This window comes from Sapajus apella, unplaced genomic scaffold, assembly GCF_009761245.1.
Source record: "Sapajus apella isolate SASKATOON/1434 unplaced genomic scaffold, GSC_monkey_1.0 scaffold31, whole genome shotgun sequence".
Classification (NCBI taxonomy): domain Eukaryota; kingdom Metazoa; phylum Chordata; class Mammalia; order Primates; family Cebidae; genus Sapajus; species Sapajus apella.
This window is the reverse complement of record NW_022436971.1, coordinates 6,577,677-6,596,652: the sequence shown is the minus strand read 5'-3', so window position 1 is coordinate 6,596,652 and position 18,976 is coordinate 6,577,677. Positions and strand designations below refer to the sequence as shown.

The following is an 18,976-nucleotide window of genomic DNA, read 5'->3' as shown; positions in this document are numbered from 1 at the left end:
TGAATAGAAGACAAAATCTGCAGGGATTTGTGCCTGTGTGTGTGATTTCCGAGCCACATCTAAGAACCAATCTACAGATGGAAGGAGAGTTCCTGCGCATCATGGGGGTGGTACAGGGCTCCTTGTCTCATAGAGATGACCTTATGTGAAAATTCCCATTTTAACACACCAACAGGATTGCTGTGGCCTAACCACCACTGAGCTCTCTTCCTCTGAAATTAGAAATGAGTGAAATTGCTTTTGTTTCTCTAGAAACAAATATTTATAATTCAAACCTTTATGTTCATTATTTTCAAAATTTCTGTTTTTGTAACTGTTCTTGCTTTGGAAGGAGTTGATTTGGTTTTATTCTGTTTCTGGAACAAGTCAGAATATCTATATACTTTAGCATATTCCTAAACATGAGATTTATTTACAAAATTACAGCTATTTTGATCCATGGATGTCTGCCACACAGTTCTCTAAACCACGTGTGAGGCTTTTTTCTGCCTAAAACTTCATAGGTGACACAACTAGCTCCAGGACAACTAAAGAATCAGAGTATTTAGGAAAGAAAAATAAATTCGGTTCTCACTAAAGCAAAAATGGAGAACAATGCTGGAAATGAAGTCTAAAAACTTTTTTAAACCTATCCCACACAGTTTTTTCTTTTTTAATTTTCTTTGCTCTAAGACATTTTTGAAACAAAAAGCAGCTGAAAAACTGGTAGTGTTTGCAGGTTATTTTAAAGAATAAATAAAAAGAGGTAAACAGTCCTTAGCAATGTTATCTATGTTTATGGCACAAATCTAAATTTTCTCAGGCAGAAACTGTAGAAGTCAGAAAAGATAGGTGTTTTTATTCTCATTGATAGGTAAGAATTGAAGTCCAGAGATGCTACAGCATTTGACTAAGATGACCGAAGAAAACTCAGCAATAAAATCTGTACTGAGACCAAGGTTCCCTGCTTCCTAGTTCTGTTTATCCAGGCTATCTATTTAAGTCTGTCCAGACTTACTGAAATAAACTTTATGTCATAACAATATATATCTGGAAAAAATAGGGACTGCTCCTCTCATTTTTTATAATGCCCACACTTGGTCCATAATCTGGCACAATACAATAATCAATGAAAATATTAACCAAATAAAAGTTTTTGCTAATTATTTCTCCTCCTGAACAAAACAACACTAATAAATCTATAAGCACAATTTTAGAAGAGAAAAAAATTCTATCCCTTTAGGAAGTATTTTTACACTGAAGAAAACTAACTTAATATTTTAGGAAAATGTAAATAGATTCCTGAAATTCTAGTACCTGAAATTTAATGAGGCTTACAGTTTTATGGACAAATTTATGTTAAAAACTGTGATCTAAAAATCACACAAAGGAGTAAGGTGTAAAAGAAAACCATACCACTAGATTCATTAGACTTTCTCTTTTCATAAACAAAATAATGCAAGACTAAACTTTACTGTGTCAAAACTCAACAGATTGCAACTAATGTAAAAATATCAGTTGTTCTTTTTTATCCACAGGAAACTAAAATACCAACATTTGAGATAGATAAAGGTTTTATAATTTTATATTAAGACCATTCCAGGGCATTTTATGTCAACATATAAAAGGATGATTGTGCATTGTGAAATTTAAAATATGCCAATACATTAGAGTGGAAACCCAGGATCATCTTAGAATAACAGGAACATCTTAGATCATCCTATCCCCAGGAAGTAAGAATTTGTGGAGAAATCTACCAATCACTTGTGTATATTTCTGTAAGGCCAATAATTCTTCACTGATGCAATGAGATAAAAACTCATAAAGCCACAGGTTACCACTTAGCAAAGACTTAGTAGGGAGGCTAGACTTCCATCTTTTTCCAGCTTAACAGGGCACCCCTCCCTGCCACAGCTAAGTGGTACCTGAGAAGGCTGAGTGGACAGTCAAACTTTGACCATCACCTAGGGATAACAAGCCTTTTCACCTACCACCTAGTAGAAGTCAAATGAGGATCAGTGAAAAAGCACCTCTACCACTCCCAGCACGGGAGGTATCCCCAAAGGCTTGGAGGGGAGCCTAGACCTTCACCCTCTCATGTAGCAAAGCAGTACCTCCTTCGTCCCCAAGGAACAGTGCCAGAGAAGATCTGTTAAGACAGATTTAAGTAAAACCCAGTCTCATAACATAATACCCAAAATTCCAAGGATATGATGGAAAATCAGGTCACATCAAGAGCAAGGAAAATCTTTACTTGAAAGAGAAAAGAAAATCAACAGACACCAATATCAAAATGACACAGATGATGGAATTATTGACACAAATTTTAAAGCAGGCAACATAAAAATGCTTCAATGAGCAATTACAAACACCAAAAACAAGTTAAAAATAAAAGGTCTCAATAAGGAAACAAAATATATAAAGAAGAACCACGTGGAAATTTAGAATTTAAAAAATGCAATAATTGAAATTTTCTAAAAAGCCCAATAGATGGGTTCAAAAGCAGAATAGAGCACACAGAGGTAAGAACCAGTGAACCAGATGACAGAACAATGAAAATTACCCAATCTGAAAAACAGAAGGAAAATAGACTGAAAAAAGTGAACACAGCCTCAGGCACCTGTGGGAAAATAACATTCTAATATTTGTCTCACTGGAGTCTAAGAAGTAGAGGAGAAAGTGAAGCTGAAAAAGCATTAGAAGAAATAATAGCTGGAAATTTTTCAAATATGGAAAAAGGTATAAACCTACATATTTAAGAATGTGAGAACACCCTGAAGAGGATAAACTGAGGGGAAATCTATACCAAGAACCATCATACTCAAACTTCTGAAAATTGAAGAATTAGAGACAAAGAAAGTAATCTGAAAGCAGCACTGGAGGACAGGCACGGTGGCTCACGCCTGTAATCCCAGCACTTCTGGAGGCCAAGGTGGTGGATCACCTGAGGTCAGGAGTTTGAGATCAGCCTGGCCAACATGGTAAAACCAGGTTGCTACTAAAATTTCAAAAATTAGCTGGGTATGATGGCAGATGCCCCTAATCTCAGCCACAAGGGAGACTCAGGCAGAATCACTTGAACCTGGGAGACAGAGGTTGCAGTGAGCCGAGAATGCGCCATTGCACTCCAGCCTGGGTGACAAGAGCCAAACTCTGTCAAAGAAAGAAAGGAAGGGAAGGGAAGAGAAGGAAAGGGAGGGGAGGGGAGGGGAGGGGAGAGGAAGGGAGGGGAGGGGAGAGAGAAGGACGGAAGGAAGGAAGGGAGGAAGGAAGGAAGGAAGGAAGGGAGGGAGGGAGGGAGGGAAGGAGCTTTGGAAAAATTAAGCCTTATGTATAGAAGAAAAACAATTCATATGACAGTGGATATCTGATCAGCAACCATGGAAGCCAGAAGGAAGTAGTAACATTTTTCAACTGCTGAAAGAAAGTATCAATCCAGAATTCTTGGTGAAATTAACCTTCAAGAATGAAGCAGCAATAAAGACATCCTCAGATGAAGAAAAACTAAAAGGATTTGTCACTAGCATAGCTACCCTAAAAGAATGGCTAAAGAAGAAAAGTTCTCTAAACAGGAAATAATAAAAGAAGGAAACTTTGAACATAAGGAAGAAAAAAGGAACAATGGAACAACGAAAAATATGGCAAAATACAATGAACTTTACCTGTCCTTTGAGTTCTCTAAATTACATGTGATGGTCAAAGCAAAAACTTAGTATTGTGTAATATGGATCTCAATGTATGTAGAAAAAATATTTAAGGCCATTATGTCATAAACTGGGAGGATACAGGAGCTCAAAGGGAGGTCAGGTTTTTACACTTTCCTGAAACTGTTAAAATATTCTAACTAGTGAAATAGTTCCATATTTTGATTGTAGTGGTGGTTACAGGAATTTACACGTGATAAAACAGCATAACACTACACACACTCATTGTGTCAATATCAATTTTCTGGTTACGATATATTGTACTATCAATCATCATGCAAGGTATAACTATCCACTGGGAAAAACTGAGTGAACTGTGTATGGAACCACTCTGTACTATCTGTAATTTTCTGTAAGTCTATAATTATTTCAAAATAAAAAACATTTTTTAAAAAGAAAACTGTTCTAGATTAAAAGGCACTAAAGACTAATGCAATGTAAAAAGTTTTACTGGTTTCTGATTTCTAAAAATACAAGGTTATAAAATTTGGAGAAACAAATATAGATGGAACATTTGATCATGAGATGATATAAAATTATCGTTAATTTTCTTTAGTGTTATATTAATGTGGTTATGTAGGATAATGTCTTTGTATCTAAGAGATATGTGCTGAAATACTTAGGGATGAAATATAATGAATTCTGAAACTGACTTTCAAATGATTCAGAGAGAAGGACAGGGAAACAAGTAGAATAAAACATGGCCTATTATAGACTCTATGAGGATAATCTGAGGGTGTACTTTGTACTGTTCTTTCCATTATTCTGTATGTTTGCAAATTTTTGTTTTTAAAAAAGTTGGGCCTTCCTGAAAAACAGTCAAAGTTATTGACCTAAGTAATTAAAAAAAAAAAAAAAAAAAAGTTGGAAGGATAGATTGACGGACAGGTGTGTGATAAGGCAAGTATAGTAAAAAATCAGTTGTGAAATCTAGGTGGTAGGTAATTGGCTGAAACATTTTCAAATATGGAAGAAAGGCATAAACCTACAGATTTAAGAATCTGATAAAACCCCAAGGAGGATAAACTCAAAGAAATCCATTCTATGGGTGCTCACTATAAAATTTTTTCAGTTTTTCTATATGTTTGAAAATGTTCAAATTAAAACATTTGGGGATAAAGCTTAAGGAATGTATTACAACTCAATGCTTTCCCCAGCACTTCCAATCTTCCTTGGCCCAATTAAATACACTCTTATGACAATTAAAATAAAAGTTATCCTTTACTAGGAGCAAAAGCTTTCCCAGCTTTCTGGCTGGAGACCCCCTGGCAATGTCTCACACTTTTCCCACAGAGGTAAAGCCCCAGCCCCTGCCACTGTCCTGACTGCCACACTGAGTCCCCAGGAGTACTGCTGACTGTCACAGAGAGACAAACACAGCATGGTCAGGATAAACTCAAGGATAAGCTGGTCCTCCCTGCAGCCACTTAAAATCCAAAGGTGAGCAGCCAAGGCCCAGGAGTGGTGAGAAGGGTGGTGAGGGTAAAGAGCTTAACAAATTTTGGTGTACATGTAAACTGGGATCTTGGTCAGGTGTGACTGAAGTTGCCTCATTTATTATATTATTAAGAAGGTAAGTGATGTTACTGATTGAGACTTTAAGCTAAGTAAACATATTAAACACTTAAGAGTAACCACTAAAGAAATTAAGCAAAAGCTTATCATTTTTATCAGAGAAAGTTAGAAAAGGAGCAGCAAAACAGTTGGACAACTAGAAACATAAAGTGAGATGGTAAAAGATAACAGCAACATATACATCACAATAAATGTAAGTAGCTTAAATAGTCATGCATGTGTATGTGTGTACATATATATGGTTTATGTATATCTGTATACATAATTTATATAACTTTGCTAGAACTACAATAAGAAAATGACATTTCCACCATCATGGCAAGAGTTTTTAATACACACAAGTGTCAGTTAGAAATTAACAGGCAAAGGAATCAAGACATTGAAAAAAATATAGAAGATATGAACATTACTATTAAAAATATGGATCTTATGGATACATAGATCCCTCTGTTAATAACAACTCTTCTAGTTTTTCCACCCATCTTAGACTGTCCCTGCTCAAATATTTCAGTGTTGAGTGATCTCTCAATGATAAGGCCATAGAGACTTTTTCTGATGGCAACAGCACGACACATGCTTTGGTTCCTGCCCTACCTTATACCAACAGGGAAATGCTTGTGTATTGTGAGATACTGAGGCAATTCTGAGCTCTGACTGCATAAAGACATTCAGTTCTGGACCGAGGTTAATAAGAAGTGGACCAAACCCCCAAGCAAATTTCAATATTTAAGGTAAGACCCAAATTCTCTGGAAGTTCATTTCCCCCCTCTGATTGCCTGGAAGGTAGAGTTTAGCCATTCCTGCCCAACTTCCACTGGCTTTCTTCCACACCCCCTGTAAAGTTTCTCATTTGATGCAACTGTCTACCTACAGGCTCCAAGCAGTATCCACTCCTGCAAATGATAGAAAGAAATCCATCCCTTCCCTTGTCATGACAAAAACTCCTTATCTTATCTCACTAGTAAAAAAAAGTTCAAACCAAACATTTAAAATGTATTAATTATGCTTTATACATCCCCAGAGACAGCTGCACTGATGAGAGCCAGCTCAGTGTTTGGAAAAGAGAAACAAAAACTTGCAACTCATTCATCCTTCCATCCCATTTTTAGGGTTTAGTCCTTTCATATTCTAAGCTCTGGAGCTGGAACTAGCATTGGCCAGGAAAAATGACCATAATATGGCATCAAATTGCCAGGACTGGGGTGACTGGGTGAGAGGAACATTCCTGCAGAAGTCCACAAAAAGAACATTGTGTGGTCACTTTTTCTTTAGGCTAGCATGCTCTAACACAAGTCAAACAGAAGGGTAAGGCATGGTGCCTCACACCTGTAATCCCAGCACTTTGGGAGGCCAAGGTGGGAGGATCACTTGAGCCCAGGAGCTCAAGAGCAGTCTAAGCAATATAGAAAGAGCTTTTCTCTACATACACACACACACACACACACACACACACACACACACACAAAATAGAAAAAATTAGCTGGATGTGGTGGCACATGCCTGTAGCCTTGCTACTCAGGAGGCTGAGGTAGGAGGATTGCTTGAGCCCAGGAGGTTGAAGATGCAATGAGCCCTGATCATACCACTGCACTCCAGCCTAGGCAACTGAGGGAGACTTTGTTTCAATCAATCAATCATAAGAAAGCACAAATCCACAAGAGGTCTTTCACTCTGCAGGCGTGTGTTTAAGCACTTGCCTGTCTATGCAGTCACACTTGCCACATACATAGGCTCCTTCCCCAGCTCCACACCTCAGTCTCCACAGGTTAACTCCCCGGGTTCCACAAATACATGGTAAGTAGGGCTCTGACACAGGGCCATGACACATCTTCCCAACCAAACATAATAATTTGTAAACGGATTAATCCATCGGTCCCCACGTCATTGAAAAAGGCTTTTTGCCAGAGGTTTCAAGAAGGCCACCAGTTCAGTGATCTTCCTCTCTCATTCCATTTCAGGATCCCTCTGTTATAAAAAAGATGGGGGGTGTCACTCCTGGGAATACAGCAGGTTGGGAGGCAGACTACTTCAAAATGCTGAGAAGCACTTCTAACCATCATCATCATCATCATCATTTACAAGGCCTTCATACATGCCAAAGTTGTTCTACAACACATTAGGACACAGTTTTTGGCTCAAGCAGTGAATACGTTATTGGCAAAATGTGCACGACTTTTACCTCTACATGAAGTGAATGAGGTAGGTAGGAAGAGCCCTACCCCCATCACAGGAAGAAAACTGAGGCTCGGAGAAGCACAGGGACTTCCCCAAAACTTGTGCTTGTCAGAAAAAGCTAGAGCTGGGTCTTCTGACCGCTCCCCTCAATGAAAGCACAGCTTCGAATTCTTCCTCTGCCACTCACTGACATAAAATATGACCCCAGCATCTCAAGTCCGTAGTGAATTTTTCATCTGAAACGTACGCCAACTGGACCCAGCCACCGACTGGGCTCCACAGACGGCCCAGAAAGTCGGGATGAACGGGTCGGGTGGGAGACCAAGGCGTTCCCCCGGGCTTAAGACCGACATCTCTACCTCAGAAAGCCTGACCAAACGGGCTGGGACCGCAGCGAACTTTCTGGCCTGGGATAGGGACCGCCGCTCCCACCCCCGCCGGCTCAGATCCAAGGGGCCTCCGTCGGAAGGCGGCGCCAGACTGGGCACTCCAAGTCAAGGGCTCCAGCCCGCATTAGCCCAGCCCCACCCTCTCCTCGTCTGCATGTCCTGCGCACACGTACGCCAACGGCTGCATGCGCCCGCAGGGCCAGTATGCCCCCGAACTTGTGATCCCGGAAAGCAAAACACAAAACTCCGCAACGATTTCCACAAACCGCCACTAGGTTCCGGACTCGGGTACCAGCAGCACAAGCCGGCGCCTTCCTTTGCGCCTGCGTGTGGTGCATGCGTAGTAGGCGGGGAGGGCGGGGCCACAATGGGCGGTGAAGTGGGTGGGGCGAGTACGCCGAGGCTGCTGCTGCACTGAAACGCTGCGAGCAGGGAGACCACTCTAAACCTCGGATTCAGGAAGAGGACGCTGCAGGGCACCGCCCTTCACTCACGACAGCTGCCAAAGCTTCGGGTCTGCGGATCCTGTCGGTGGGGACGAACCGATTCGTGGCGCCTCAATGGGCAGATTCGCAGGGCCGGGCGGGACCAAGAAATGTGGCTACATTAGCCTGAGGTGAGGCCCATCTGTGACGTCATGAAGTTACGTAATGGATGCCTCCTTGGACCTCGTTCAGGTCCGAGGCCTCTGTGACGTCATGGTGTCTGCGGGAGGGGACTGTGACGTCACAGAGGCTTAGCGCTCTGAGTAGTGGGACGGGACGCCTTTGGACCGGCTCCAGGGACACCAGGATTCTAAGGGCTCTAGGATATCAGATTCTCAGGTTCTTGGACCTGAGATGACGTCAGGAAGCCCCAGAGCATCCATTTGCGTTCCTCCCCGTAATGTGAGCAACAAATGCCACGGCAAGGAAGTACCCGGGAAAACATGCTTTTAGTGGGTCCCTAATCCCTAACTACACTCTGGAAAAAGGAGGTAAAACCTGAAACACTCTCTCCTGGGAAAAAGCCCCTGCAAGCTGTTCTTTTCCTAGGGAGCAACTGATATCTTCCCGGAGACAGCATCTGTCAGCTCCGCGCTGAGCCCAGGGTCTCTGGCACCTTCCACCCACCCCGCCCAATAGGCTTGTCTTAGGCCAGATAGCTTTTCCACCCGTACACAAAAACCACAGGCCTAGCAGCTTTGAGAAGGGCCCCAGCTGAACTCCACCTGGCCAGCACCATGGGCCTCTTTCGCTCCTGAAAAATGGCCCCAGCAACGCTGAGCACAGGAACAGTCGGGACCAACGAAGCTAATTGTGGTGGGGAGTCCGGAGAGGAGACAGGAGCTGGGAGTTTTTAGGGATGTATTGGGAAAAAAAATTGGTGCAGGCAAGAAAAGCCACCCAGCATTTCTGGCCTTCTCAATTGCACATTTTTGTGCAACCCACAGTGAGTACGAGCAGGAAACTGGGATACTAGTTTCCAACCACATCAACCAATCACATTGTAGCCTGGAAGGGGTCTGATGGCCCAGAGGCCCAGACGGCCTTTCCACCTGCAGTTACTGTTTCTGCACAGTCTACGAATCACTAGAGCAAGCTGTAGTGAGAAGTGATCTGAGTCCACCAGGGTAACAGCAAACATCAGTAGAGCAAATAGAGGCATTCTGAGAGCACCAGGGAGTTGTCACGCAGCACCCTATCCCACCATCCATTTCCCACTCCCAATTTAAAACTCTGCACTGGAAATCTGTTATTTTGAGGATGCACACTTAATACTGATATTCAGTTGCAGACCTTGGACTGGTTGGAGGAGGGGTGACCCAAAAAAGATTGACATGGCTGGCAAACCTCCCCCTTTCACAGCATTTATAACGTCCTGAGGCCCGGGAACTGCAGAAGCATGGTGTTCTGCGGGTGGAAGGCTGCGTTCCGGGAGGTGGAGGGATGTCAGGAGCTAGGGAAGAGCAGCCATAGACAATCCCAAAGGTAGAGTCCTAGAAAGAGCCAAGGGTCTAGAAAGGGTTCCCTGTGTGTGTGTGTGTGTGTACACCCATGCACTCCGGTTGTTTGGAGCAACAACAGCCCCCTGCCTCGTGGGGCTTCATAAAGGAACCAATGAGGCCTCTGCAGTTGGCTGTAGCACAAGCTATGGTCAGGCACAAACCACACCACAACCTGCGTGCACTGCTTGGGCCCAGACCGTCGACACCACCCCAAACCTAAACCTACTGGCTAACTCCACTTCCATGTACTCAGAGTCCCCAGTTCTCAGGAATAGGGGCATCATCCTGGGCCACGCGCGACCTTGTGGACTCTCGTGGAAGAAGGATTGGGATAGTGACCAACTAATGAAGATCCCTCAGACCATGCCAGACCCAGCAGCGCCCTGCTCCTCACCCGCAGTGGCCGCTGGGGCCAGTCAAGGTTTCAGGACCAAACACACAGCTGCGTGGCGGTTTCGCAAGGTTGCGGGCAAGACTCCTTAAGGTGCCCCAAGTCCTGGGCCGCCCCTCCATGCCTGGCCAGCAGGAGGCAGCGCGGCTCTGAGCGCGGAGGGCAGGGCTCGTCCTAGCCTCCTGTGCCAGGCTCCAGTGCCCAATTTGGTTCCCAGGCCTTGACGCTCTAGCCTGCCCAGGACCGGGGAGCATTCCCGGAGGAAGTGGGAATGGGGCGGTGAAAGGCAGGAGTTTTTTAACTCCTGCATCCCTTGCCGCTTTCTCAGCCAGCAGGGCCCGGTTCCAGGCTGGGATTTTTGGTCCCTGCCGCAGGGAAGCTTAGTCCAGTCGTCGTCCGCTGCCGCCGCACTCCAGGCGCTGAAGCTGGAGAGGCCACCCTGCGCTCGGGAAAGGCCGCGGGCGCCACCGCCTGCGCGGTATCGCGGTCAGGGCGCTGGAGCTGGGGGAGCCCCGCCTCGCCCCAAGCAGGAGAGCCCTGGCGGCCCTACTTCTAAATGTGGGAAAACTAGACACCCCAGGGAATGTTCAGCTTATGGAGGAAGGACTCTTAATTTCTCCTCCTAAGTGTCCTGGGCCTCCCAGGGCGCCCGCCCCCGCCATTCCTGACAAGGCTTTACATTTGTAGGAAATCTTCGGGGGTCTAGAGCCTCGATCATAAGAGGGACAATTCCCAAGGAGAGAATTGTGTCTGAAGGATCCTAAGGGAGGGAGTGATTTTGGTTTGGGGTTCCGGGGAGGCAGCAGTGTTTGCTATTTGCAGCCCAGTGTTGGGACCCGGGGTACGGGAAACAATACAGCTCTGAGGCTCTGTGAGGGTGGTTGTTTCTCACCCCAAAGCCAGAGGCCAGGAGGGAGGCCTTCGGTTAGGGTGGGGAACGACAGTCTCTTCTCTTCTTGCACCCTAAGCGACCTCAGCACCCAGAGACGCTGGGATTTCTCACGGCCGGTGTTCTGCTTTCAGGCTTAGGTTCTTCGTAAACTCACAGCCCTTTAGAGGTGAGGAGTGGGAATGCTGAGACACTACCCCGGAGGTGGAGGAGAAAAGTAAGAAAATACATGGTGGGGCAGAGGCAGACCTACCCGGGAGAGAGGGCGTTTCTCCATCCACTTCAGCCCTGTCGTCCTAATAAGACAGGGTGGAAGGAGCGGGACATGCTGGCGTCCTGCAGAGAAACCTGGTCCTCTCAAAGAGAGGACCCACCCGGTTTTCCGCGTTTAGGAGGGAAATTACCCATCCTGCAATGCCTGTAAAATAACCGTTTATTTAATAGTTTAAAAAAAAAACTCCAGTGATAAATGTCCGTTACCGATGGTCAGCATAAAGTGCCAATCGCAATAGAACGCCCGGCTCCTGGCTGGCTGTTCCCTCGTGGTGTCTAGGCGGCAGAGGCCGGGCCCCCTGCAGCCCCCAGGCCGGAGGTCCTTGCCCGGCTGTCTGAGTCCCCGGAGCTGTTGAGCCGCAAGAGCTGGGAGGGGGCGCTCCTGGCCCCGCGGTTCCTGGGGCAGACGGCTGAAGTAGATACCGGGATTACACTTCTGCAGCCTCCGGGGTGGGGGCAGGGGCGGGAGGAGGAGGTGGGAGGTGCCAGTGCGAAGGACTTCGTTGCTTCTCCCTTCTCCCCTCACTTTCCGCAGTCAGACTTAAAGCTTATATGGTCAAAGACAAAAATAAAAATGAAAACGTATAAAATAACAATAGAAAAAGTAATACTTCTGGGAGAGGCGCTGCTGCGGCTCCACGGAGCTTTCGTTCTTTTTTTAAATGCAGTTTCCTTTCCGCCACGTGAGTACCGCCTTTTGGCCAAGAGTTTAGCCGCGTCCTAGGGGAGCAGCCGGGTTGATCTGGGTCTAGGCCCCGGACGGGGCTCTGAAGTGCCGCGTGCGCCAGGGACCCAGGGGACAATGTTGGAGAGGTGGAAGGTCCTGAACAAGCGCCTCTCCCCTGCCCGCCAGAGTTAGGCTTCTGGTCCCTCTGGAGGAGAGGGCCGCCGGGCCCAGGGTTCTTGTGACCCAGAGGCTCTATTTAGCATTTGATCTTGGAGGTTTTGAGCTCCTTCACCTGTGAGTGTAGCGTCTTGTGGACAGCGAGAGTCCTGGACTGGCAGAATCCTTTCCCACACTCTTGACACTTGAAGGGCTTCTCTTTGGAGTGAATATATCTGAGGGCAGAAACAGAGTTCATCCTCGCAAAATGATGCAATATTATAAACAATTGCCCAAGATCCCCTCCCACTATGGGGCACTTGCCCTCAAAGGAAAAGGGCATTGTCGGGTACCAAGTGTGGATGGGACAAAATGTTGATGGGGATGGAGTGGGGAGGAGAAAGAGATGCTTTAGCAAAGTCTGATCCTTACATGGGTTCAGTTACCTGCCTTCCTGCTGGGCAGGAGGGGCAAGCTTGGCCTCCTTATAAGGCCTGGGTCAACACTGAAGACGAGTTAAGGGAGCTGGGGTCAGAAAATTTGCTTGACCTGCACTGTCCAAGATGGTGATAAGCACACACTAGCATGTGTGCTTATTAAATACTTATTAAATTACTTAAAATTAAATAAAACTAGTTTCTCAGGTGCACTATTACATTTCAAATACTTAACTGTCATATGTGTCACATGTCACATTTCCTTCACCGCAAAACCTTCTATTGGACAGCCCTGAGGATGGAGGAAGCGGGGTGGAGGAAGCTATGTGTTTGTCTGGAGCTCACGGAGACCTCACTTAATCTTGGGTCCTATTTATTCCCACATTTCCTGAACCCATGCTCCAAAACCTATCCCTGGGTCTCCTAGGCTTTCCTTCTTGATTTTAAAGAATTTCCTGAACCTCCAGAGGCTTGGAGCCAGTAGGGGGTCTCAAGAATCTCGTTAGGGAGGAAGATGGTGGGGCCAGAGGCAGAGAGCTCTCTCTTGGGCCACCCGCATTGCCGCACCTGTGGTCTCGCAGGTGGTCTTGCCTCCGGAAGGCTTTGTGGCAGATGTCACAGGTGTAGGGCCGCTCGTCAGTGTGCGTCCGCTCATGGATAAGTAGGTTGTAGGACTTGGTGAAGTGGCGGCCACAGAACTTGCAGACGAACTCCTTCTTGGTCTTGGAAGGCAGACGTCCCCTTGTGGGTTTCTTTTCTGGAGACAGCTTGGTCACATCGAGGAGGGCGCCTAGCCCACCCGCAGGGGAGCCTGGGACCTCCCCGCGGCCAAGCTTGGCCGGATCTTCTTGCGTTGCGGCCAAGGCCAGGTTGGCGAAATCAAAGCGCGGCTTGGTCTTGAGCGCTGGAACGCTGCTTCCAGCGGTGATCTCGGGCTTGGGTTGAATAACATGAGGGAACCAGGGAAAGGCGGGCAGCTGGAAGCGCGCGTCCACCAAACTAGACACGGTGCCTGGCACTTTGGAGAAAGAAGAGCGCGGCAAGTGCATGGCCGGGTAGCCCAGCGTCCACTGATGCAGGTGCACAGCATGCAACGCACTGAAACCATACAGGTTGGGCAGATGGTCCGAGGGTACTGTGGGGAGGCCGTTCACTGCCTGAAGGAAGGAGTAGTTGGTGAGCTGCAGGGAAGGGTGGATGGGCACTGGCGCCGGCAAGGTTTTGCTGCCCATTTTGGTAGTTGCAGTGGCTTCTCAATCCGGATCTGCAAAGAAAAGAAGGCAAGGGCATGGGGAGGAATAAACAAGTTCAGGGTGGGTCGCCTTCCTCCTGAATTCCAGCCCAGCCACACCCTCTCCTCACACCCAGCGCAAAAGAGTGTCTAAGACCGTACTCTCAAAACACACTGAGAGTCTAAGACCCCACCCTCACAAAGGGGGTGGCAATGTAAGATGCAGGGGAGCCCTCTTTTCAGAACGCTCGCTGGTCTGAGGGCTTTCTCCAAATGGCCTCTGGCAGTCACGCAACTTGATGGAGAGAAGGGCCTACTGTATACTGTGTACAAGACACTGAGAAAGGCACAAGCACAGGAAAATTGGCCAGTCCTGTACAAACTGACAGCCAGGTAAGCCTGAGTCAACACGGAATCACAATCTCCTGCAAAGATAACAGGAGCTGGGGAACACATTTACACATTTATTTGCAGATAAACACAGAAATGCACACGTAGATTCACACGTTTTGAGGCAAAATTGACAAGGTGCAAAGACTGGTACAACCAGTGTTTTATAGCACAAAACTGGCTTTAAAACACACACACACTCACACACACACACACACACACACGATCACATTGCACTCATCAAGAGTCTCACAAAAAACACACATACACATGCACAAAAATACATGCACCTCCTGGCTCCCATTTGCTAAGATCTTCTGGCTGACCTTCTATTTGGCTTCCAGAAGCCCTGTCATCTTTCTCCTCAAATCTCTCAGCTTTGACTTTAAATCTGCTTCCCTACCTTAATAAGTGAAACCTGTTGGCCCCACTCTCTGCAGCTGCTTGCGGACTGACTCCCTGCCCTGCCTTAGCCCTCGGGGACCATTTTGCTTTCAAGAAGGGTGCTGATACCCATTGTTTGTGCAGTCACAAACAAGGGGGCTTTAGTGTCCCGACTCCCCTAAAGAAAAGGAGAGCTGGGTCTCTGTGTTGTCAGCATGTTCTTGTGTGTGGTGAGCCATGGGCAGGTGGCTATGCCTATGGGAAAGAGCAAGAGCCAGGCCTCCATTCTTGTGGTCTGTGTACCTCCAACTGCAAGGTCAAGGAGCTTGAGCAGGGCCAGAGGAAAGCCACTCTGAAGTGATCAGGGGCTGGCATCTCCAGACCTCCTTGACCATGATCTCCAGCCTCCATGGAACCATCTGTGCTCTGCAAAAAGGCCTTTCATCTCTACCCTCCCAGACACACGTAACTCAGATGTGTCCAATGGAGGAAAGAACAGGGTGAGCAAAGTCTAAATTGTCAGGGATCCTTGGGAAGCCCAAGCACTGAGCTCCTGGCTGTTAGCTTGGGGGTCCTTAAGAAGTCATTGTCACAGCAGGGTCCTTGGGACTCCCTTCTCTTGCCAAGCCTCAATCCCCTGCTGTTGACTTCTTCCTTTACCTTTCATTACTCTCCTCTTTCTAGGTCCTTTGCTCTAACATGGAGTAATTCCCCTTCCCTGGGATGCACTGGCCTCTGCTCTGCTCCCTAGTTCAGTGTGTCTCCTCTCCCCAGGTTGAATTGACCCTCAGCCTAGGGCAAGACCCAGGCATAGACTCCTCTGCCTTTCGCTGCAGTGAGGCTTTCAAAGCCTGGCTCTGTCCAAAGATGTGCAGTGCCTTTTTCCCAGGAGGAATGAGGAAATGTTGACCCAGGAAACCTTTTTCTCCTGGAACTGGCAAGGGGGTCACTGGCTGTGTGGTGGGACCTAAGGAAAGAGGGCTTCCTGGGAATAGGGTGTAAAAACACCATGAGCTGGCAGCGGTTTGCCGGCGCAGTTTAAATTAGCACTCGGATAAAAATTGCTGCAATGAACTCAGCCTCAGGGCGGGAGAAGGCTGAGCGACCTGGCCTCTGAAGCAGAGCGCTGGCCCTGCCGGCAGCCTGTGGCTTCAGCAACGGTCATCTCTAAGCCCAGATCGTGGGACAAACTGAGACTATCCCAGAGCTTGGACACAAAAAGAAGTAAAAATTGGGCCAGAGAGGAAGTTGGGACCGTTTTGGGTTGGGGAATGGAAAGGAGGAGAAGACTCGCTAATTTCAAAGGTCAGCCTGGACTTAGGTGAGATGAGCACTCTTTGAATTGCTGTCACCTCTTCTTCCCTTCGAGGCTGGAAATCAGATCCTTATCTCCAGGTCCCAGGAGCCTGCTGGGCGCTGCTGAGGCTTCCTCCTGCTCCTCTGGTGCTTGGCCTATCCAAGGCCAAGCCAGCGGCCATGGCTGTGCGACTCTGGGCTGCACAGGAGCCCGAACCCGCTCCGTGCCTGGGTGGGAGAAACCACCAGCCTCGTTAGGCCTTTCCTCGCCTTCTTCCTAGGAGCGGAGATAGGAGCAGTCTTGGGCGCCGTAGTGGGTGCTGGGAAGGGGGAATGCTTGCAGCTATAATGGTTCCTGGGAGCCAACCTTTCCGGGCTATCTGCCCGATCTTGTTTTCTCCAACACTACATTTATTTTCTTCCCCGACCCAGCCCATTCCTTGTTTTCTGAAGCATTCTGAAGCCAGAGTTCCCCAGGCTCCCGCCAACTACTTTCCGGGACGAAATTCGTTCGAAACGTGGCTCTTGGGCCGAAAGCACGATCCGGTTTCAGTAGGTCAGCTAAGAGAAAAACTCAATCTCACCCTAGCCTCTCCAGCCAGAAAGGATGAGCGAACTCCCGGCCCCTCCGGCTCTTGTTTCCCAGACCCCGGAACCCCAGGGCGAATGTTTTCGATCTTTAAACACAAGTTGGAAAACCCTTCCCCAGGGCAGGCACTCATTCCTCAAACATCTCGGGCCTTGGAACCTGAGAGGAAAGAGTAAGGGGACCCGACCACGCACAGCAGACGCAATTCACGCTCAGGATCCCGGGTCCCTGCGCAGTGTGGGCACTCGCGTTCCTCGCGCGGTGGAGCGCCAATCCCGGGTCTGCCGCCAGTCCTATACCAGGCATTAATGAAGTGTGCAGTCTATTAAAGTGGTTTATTCGGGGCTAATTGAGCGTGAGCAAGTTAACTGCTTGCATTAATGAGAATGGGAGCGAACTCCACGAGCTTGCGCCTGGGGGAGCCCAGCAGCAACCCAAGAAAATCAGCCTCGACATGGAATCTCCAATGAGTGGTGACAGGCGTCCGGACCTCCAGGAAGAGGACTGACCGGCACCGGATACTTCTGTAGCATTCTCTCAACAAACGAGATCTAACAAACCCATTGGCGAGGCAGCCGTCCGACTGAACTTAAATGTCCGAGGCTTCCTCGGCGATCCATCCCCCAATCTTAATAAAACAGCAATTACCACGAGGAGCCTGCGATGGAACATCTACCCGCCGCCGGTGGCTGCTAATCCCCTCCAGCCCTTCTCTTCCCTTGGGGGCTGTGAACCTGGGACACCTAGCCTTGCACGTGGTTTTGTTCTCCAGAGCCAAAGCGCAGCTCTTAGCCTGGGTGAAATTTACCAAATTATGGCAACAAAGAAACCCTCGCGGCTACTTTACATGTAGAGAGCCCAACCCGCTACTGCCTGAGCTGCTGAAAAAGAACTGGACGAGGTTTTCCATTCGTATCAGAGAAATTTCGGAGGAGAAATTAGTTCAGCAGGCAGCCCCTCGCCCCTTTCCCCCTTCTTTCTCTCCCGACGGCTGGTTTGAGGGACAGTCAGGGGAGTAACAGAACCTTTCCAATCCCCAGCCCTGAGACACTGCGGCTCCATAGTTTCCACTAGTGCTGTATGTGGGTCTCGAATTGGAAAGCAGTGCTTGCGCACCACTGGCATTGCCTCCCTGCACCAGGACAATCAAAGGTTCTGCTCCAGGCCTTGACGACACAGAGCAATCGTCCTACAGAAAATATCCCGAGGTCAGAGCGCGAGTGCGAGGCGGGGATCAGACTCGTGGCCCTGCGCTCTAGGGTCTAGTCGGCCTCACACCAGAGCGCAACTCCTCAAAAGACAAACTTGAACGAAAGCACTACCGGGCTGGGGCATGCACCTGTCTCTGAAGCGGTAGACTGCGGCTGTGGCCATTCACTCCCTCTCTCTTCCTTCTTCGTCAGCCAAGGCGTCAGCCAGAGCTGGGAGCGCGTCTCGGGAAAGTTTGTGCCCGCTGAAGTTGCTCTGGTTTCTTAAAGGGGGCCCACAGATTGACTTCCAAAGTCCGTAGGCACCTCGCCCGGGATTCCGCGGAGCCAGGTGTGCTGGAGGCAGTAGTGGAGACCCGCCCCCTCAATCCCCGGAGGTCAGAGGCCAAGGACCCCGCGTGGGAAGTCCTGAGCCAGCGCCCCCAGCCACCCTGCTCTCACTTTCACAAAAGTTCTGCAGCATTCGTTTGGCAAAGAGCTTCCTTCGGGGGTACTGAGAGAGAGGAGGCACCCGCCGCGCAGTGATAAGAAACCTGGGAGTCCTGCCCGCATTCGCCTTGCTGAGCCCTGGCGCCCAGGACTGCAGTTACCTTGTTCAGCAGAGGTCCCGGGGCTGAGCACGTCTCTGGGGCTTTAGCTGGAGGGGACCGGGGAAGCTGGAGGCGATGGAGCCCACAGGCGCGCCGGGAGCTCTAGAGCCCCGACTCCTCTCCTGCCGCAGGAACTCCAAGCGCAGGACACGCGGGAGCGAGCGCTCAGCAACCCCGGGTCCTGCCCGCCGGGGATGGTGAGCCTCGCTCGCGGCTCCCTCGCTGGGTCTGAACCAGGAGCAGCTGGGAACGTGCCGGGGAGAGGCCGAGCTCCGACTCACTCATCTCTTAGCACCGAGCCGCCTACTTATTTTAATCCACCACCCTCCCTCCTTCACCCCCCACCCCCGCCCCTTGCCTCAGGATTCCTCCCCTCCCTCCCCTGCCCCCCAACCCTGCCCTGCGCCTGCGCAATGAAAGACGAAGTTTTGCTGACCCGGGCAGCCCTCTTTGGCAGCTGCGCTCGCTTGGACCCGGTCTCTCCCGACCTACATCCCCTCCTCTTCTGTCCTGCGCGACCCCTTCTGCCTTTTTTAGGTCCAGAAGGGCACGTTTGGCGCGCTAGATGAGACGGTTCCTAGCAGATGAGAGCGGGCTGGCACCGCACGTTTCGAGGTCCTATGCTTGGGCTCCTAGGACACAGCCCGTGCTCTCTGGGAGGAGGGA

General features: G+C 48.6%; 1 protein-coding gene across 1 annotated transcript; it reads right to left on the bottom strand.

Annotated features, from left to right (window-relative positions):
* Positions 1 to 11,504: 11,504 nt before the first annotated feature.
* On the bottom strand, positions 11,505 to 18,624 carry OSR1 (odd-skipped related transcription factor 1). Its single transcript, XM_032294053.1, has 3 exons — positions 18,311 to 18,624; positions 13,190 to 13,886; positions 11,505 to 12,421 (listed from the first exon to the last, which is right to left on the bottom strand). Exons 2-3 carry the CDS (start codon positions 13,852 to 13,854, stop codon positions 12,286 to 12,288), a joined length of 801 nt encoding a protein of 266 aa, XP_032149944.1. The 5' UTR covers positions 13,855 to 13,886; positions 18,311 to 18,624; the 3' UTR covers positions 11,505 to 12,285.
* Positions 18,625 to 18,976: the final 352 nt, after the last annotated feature.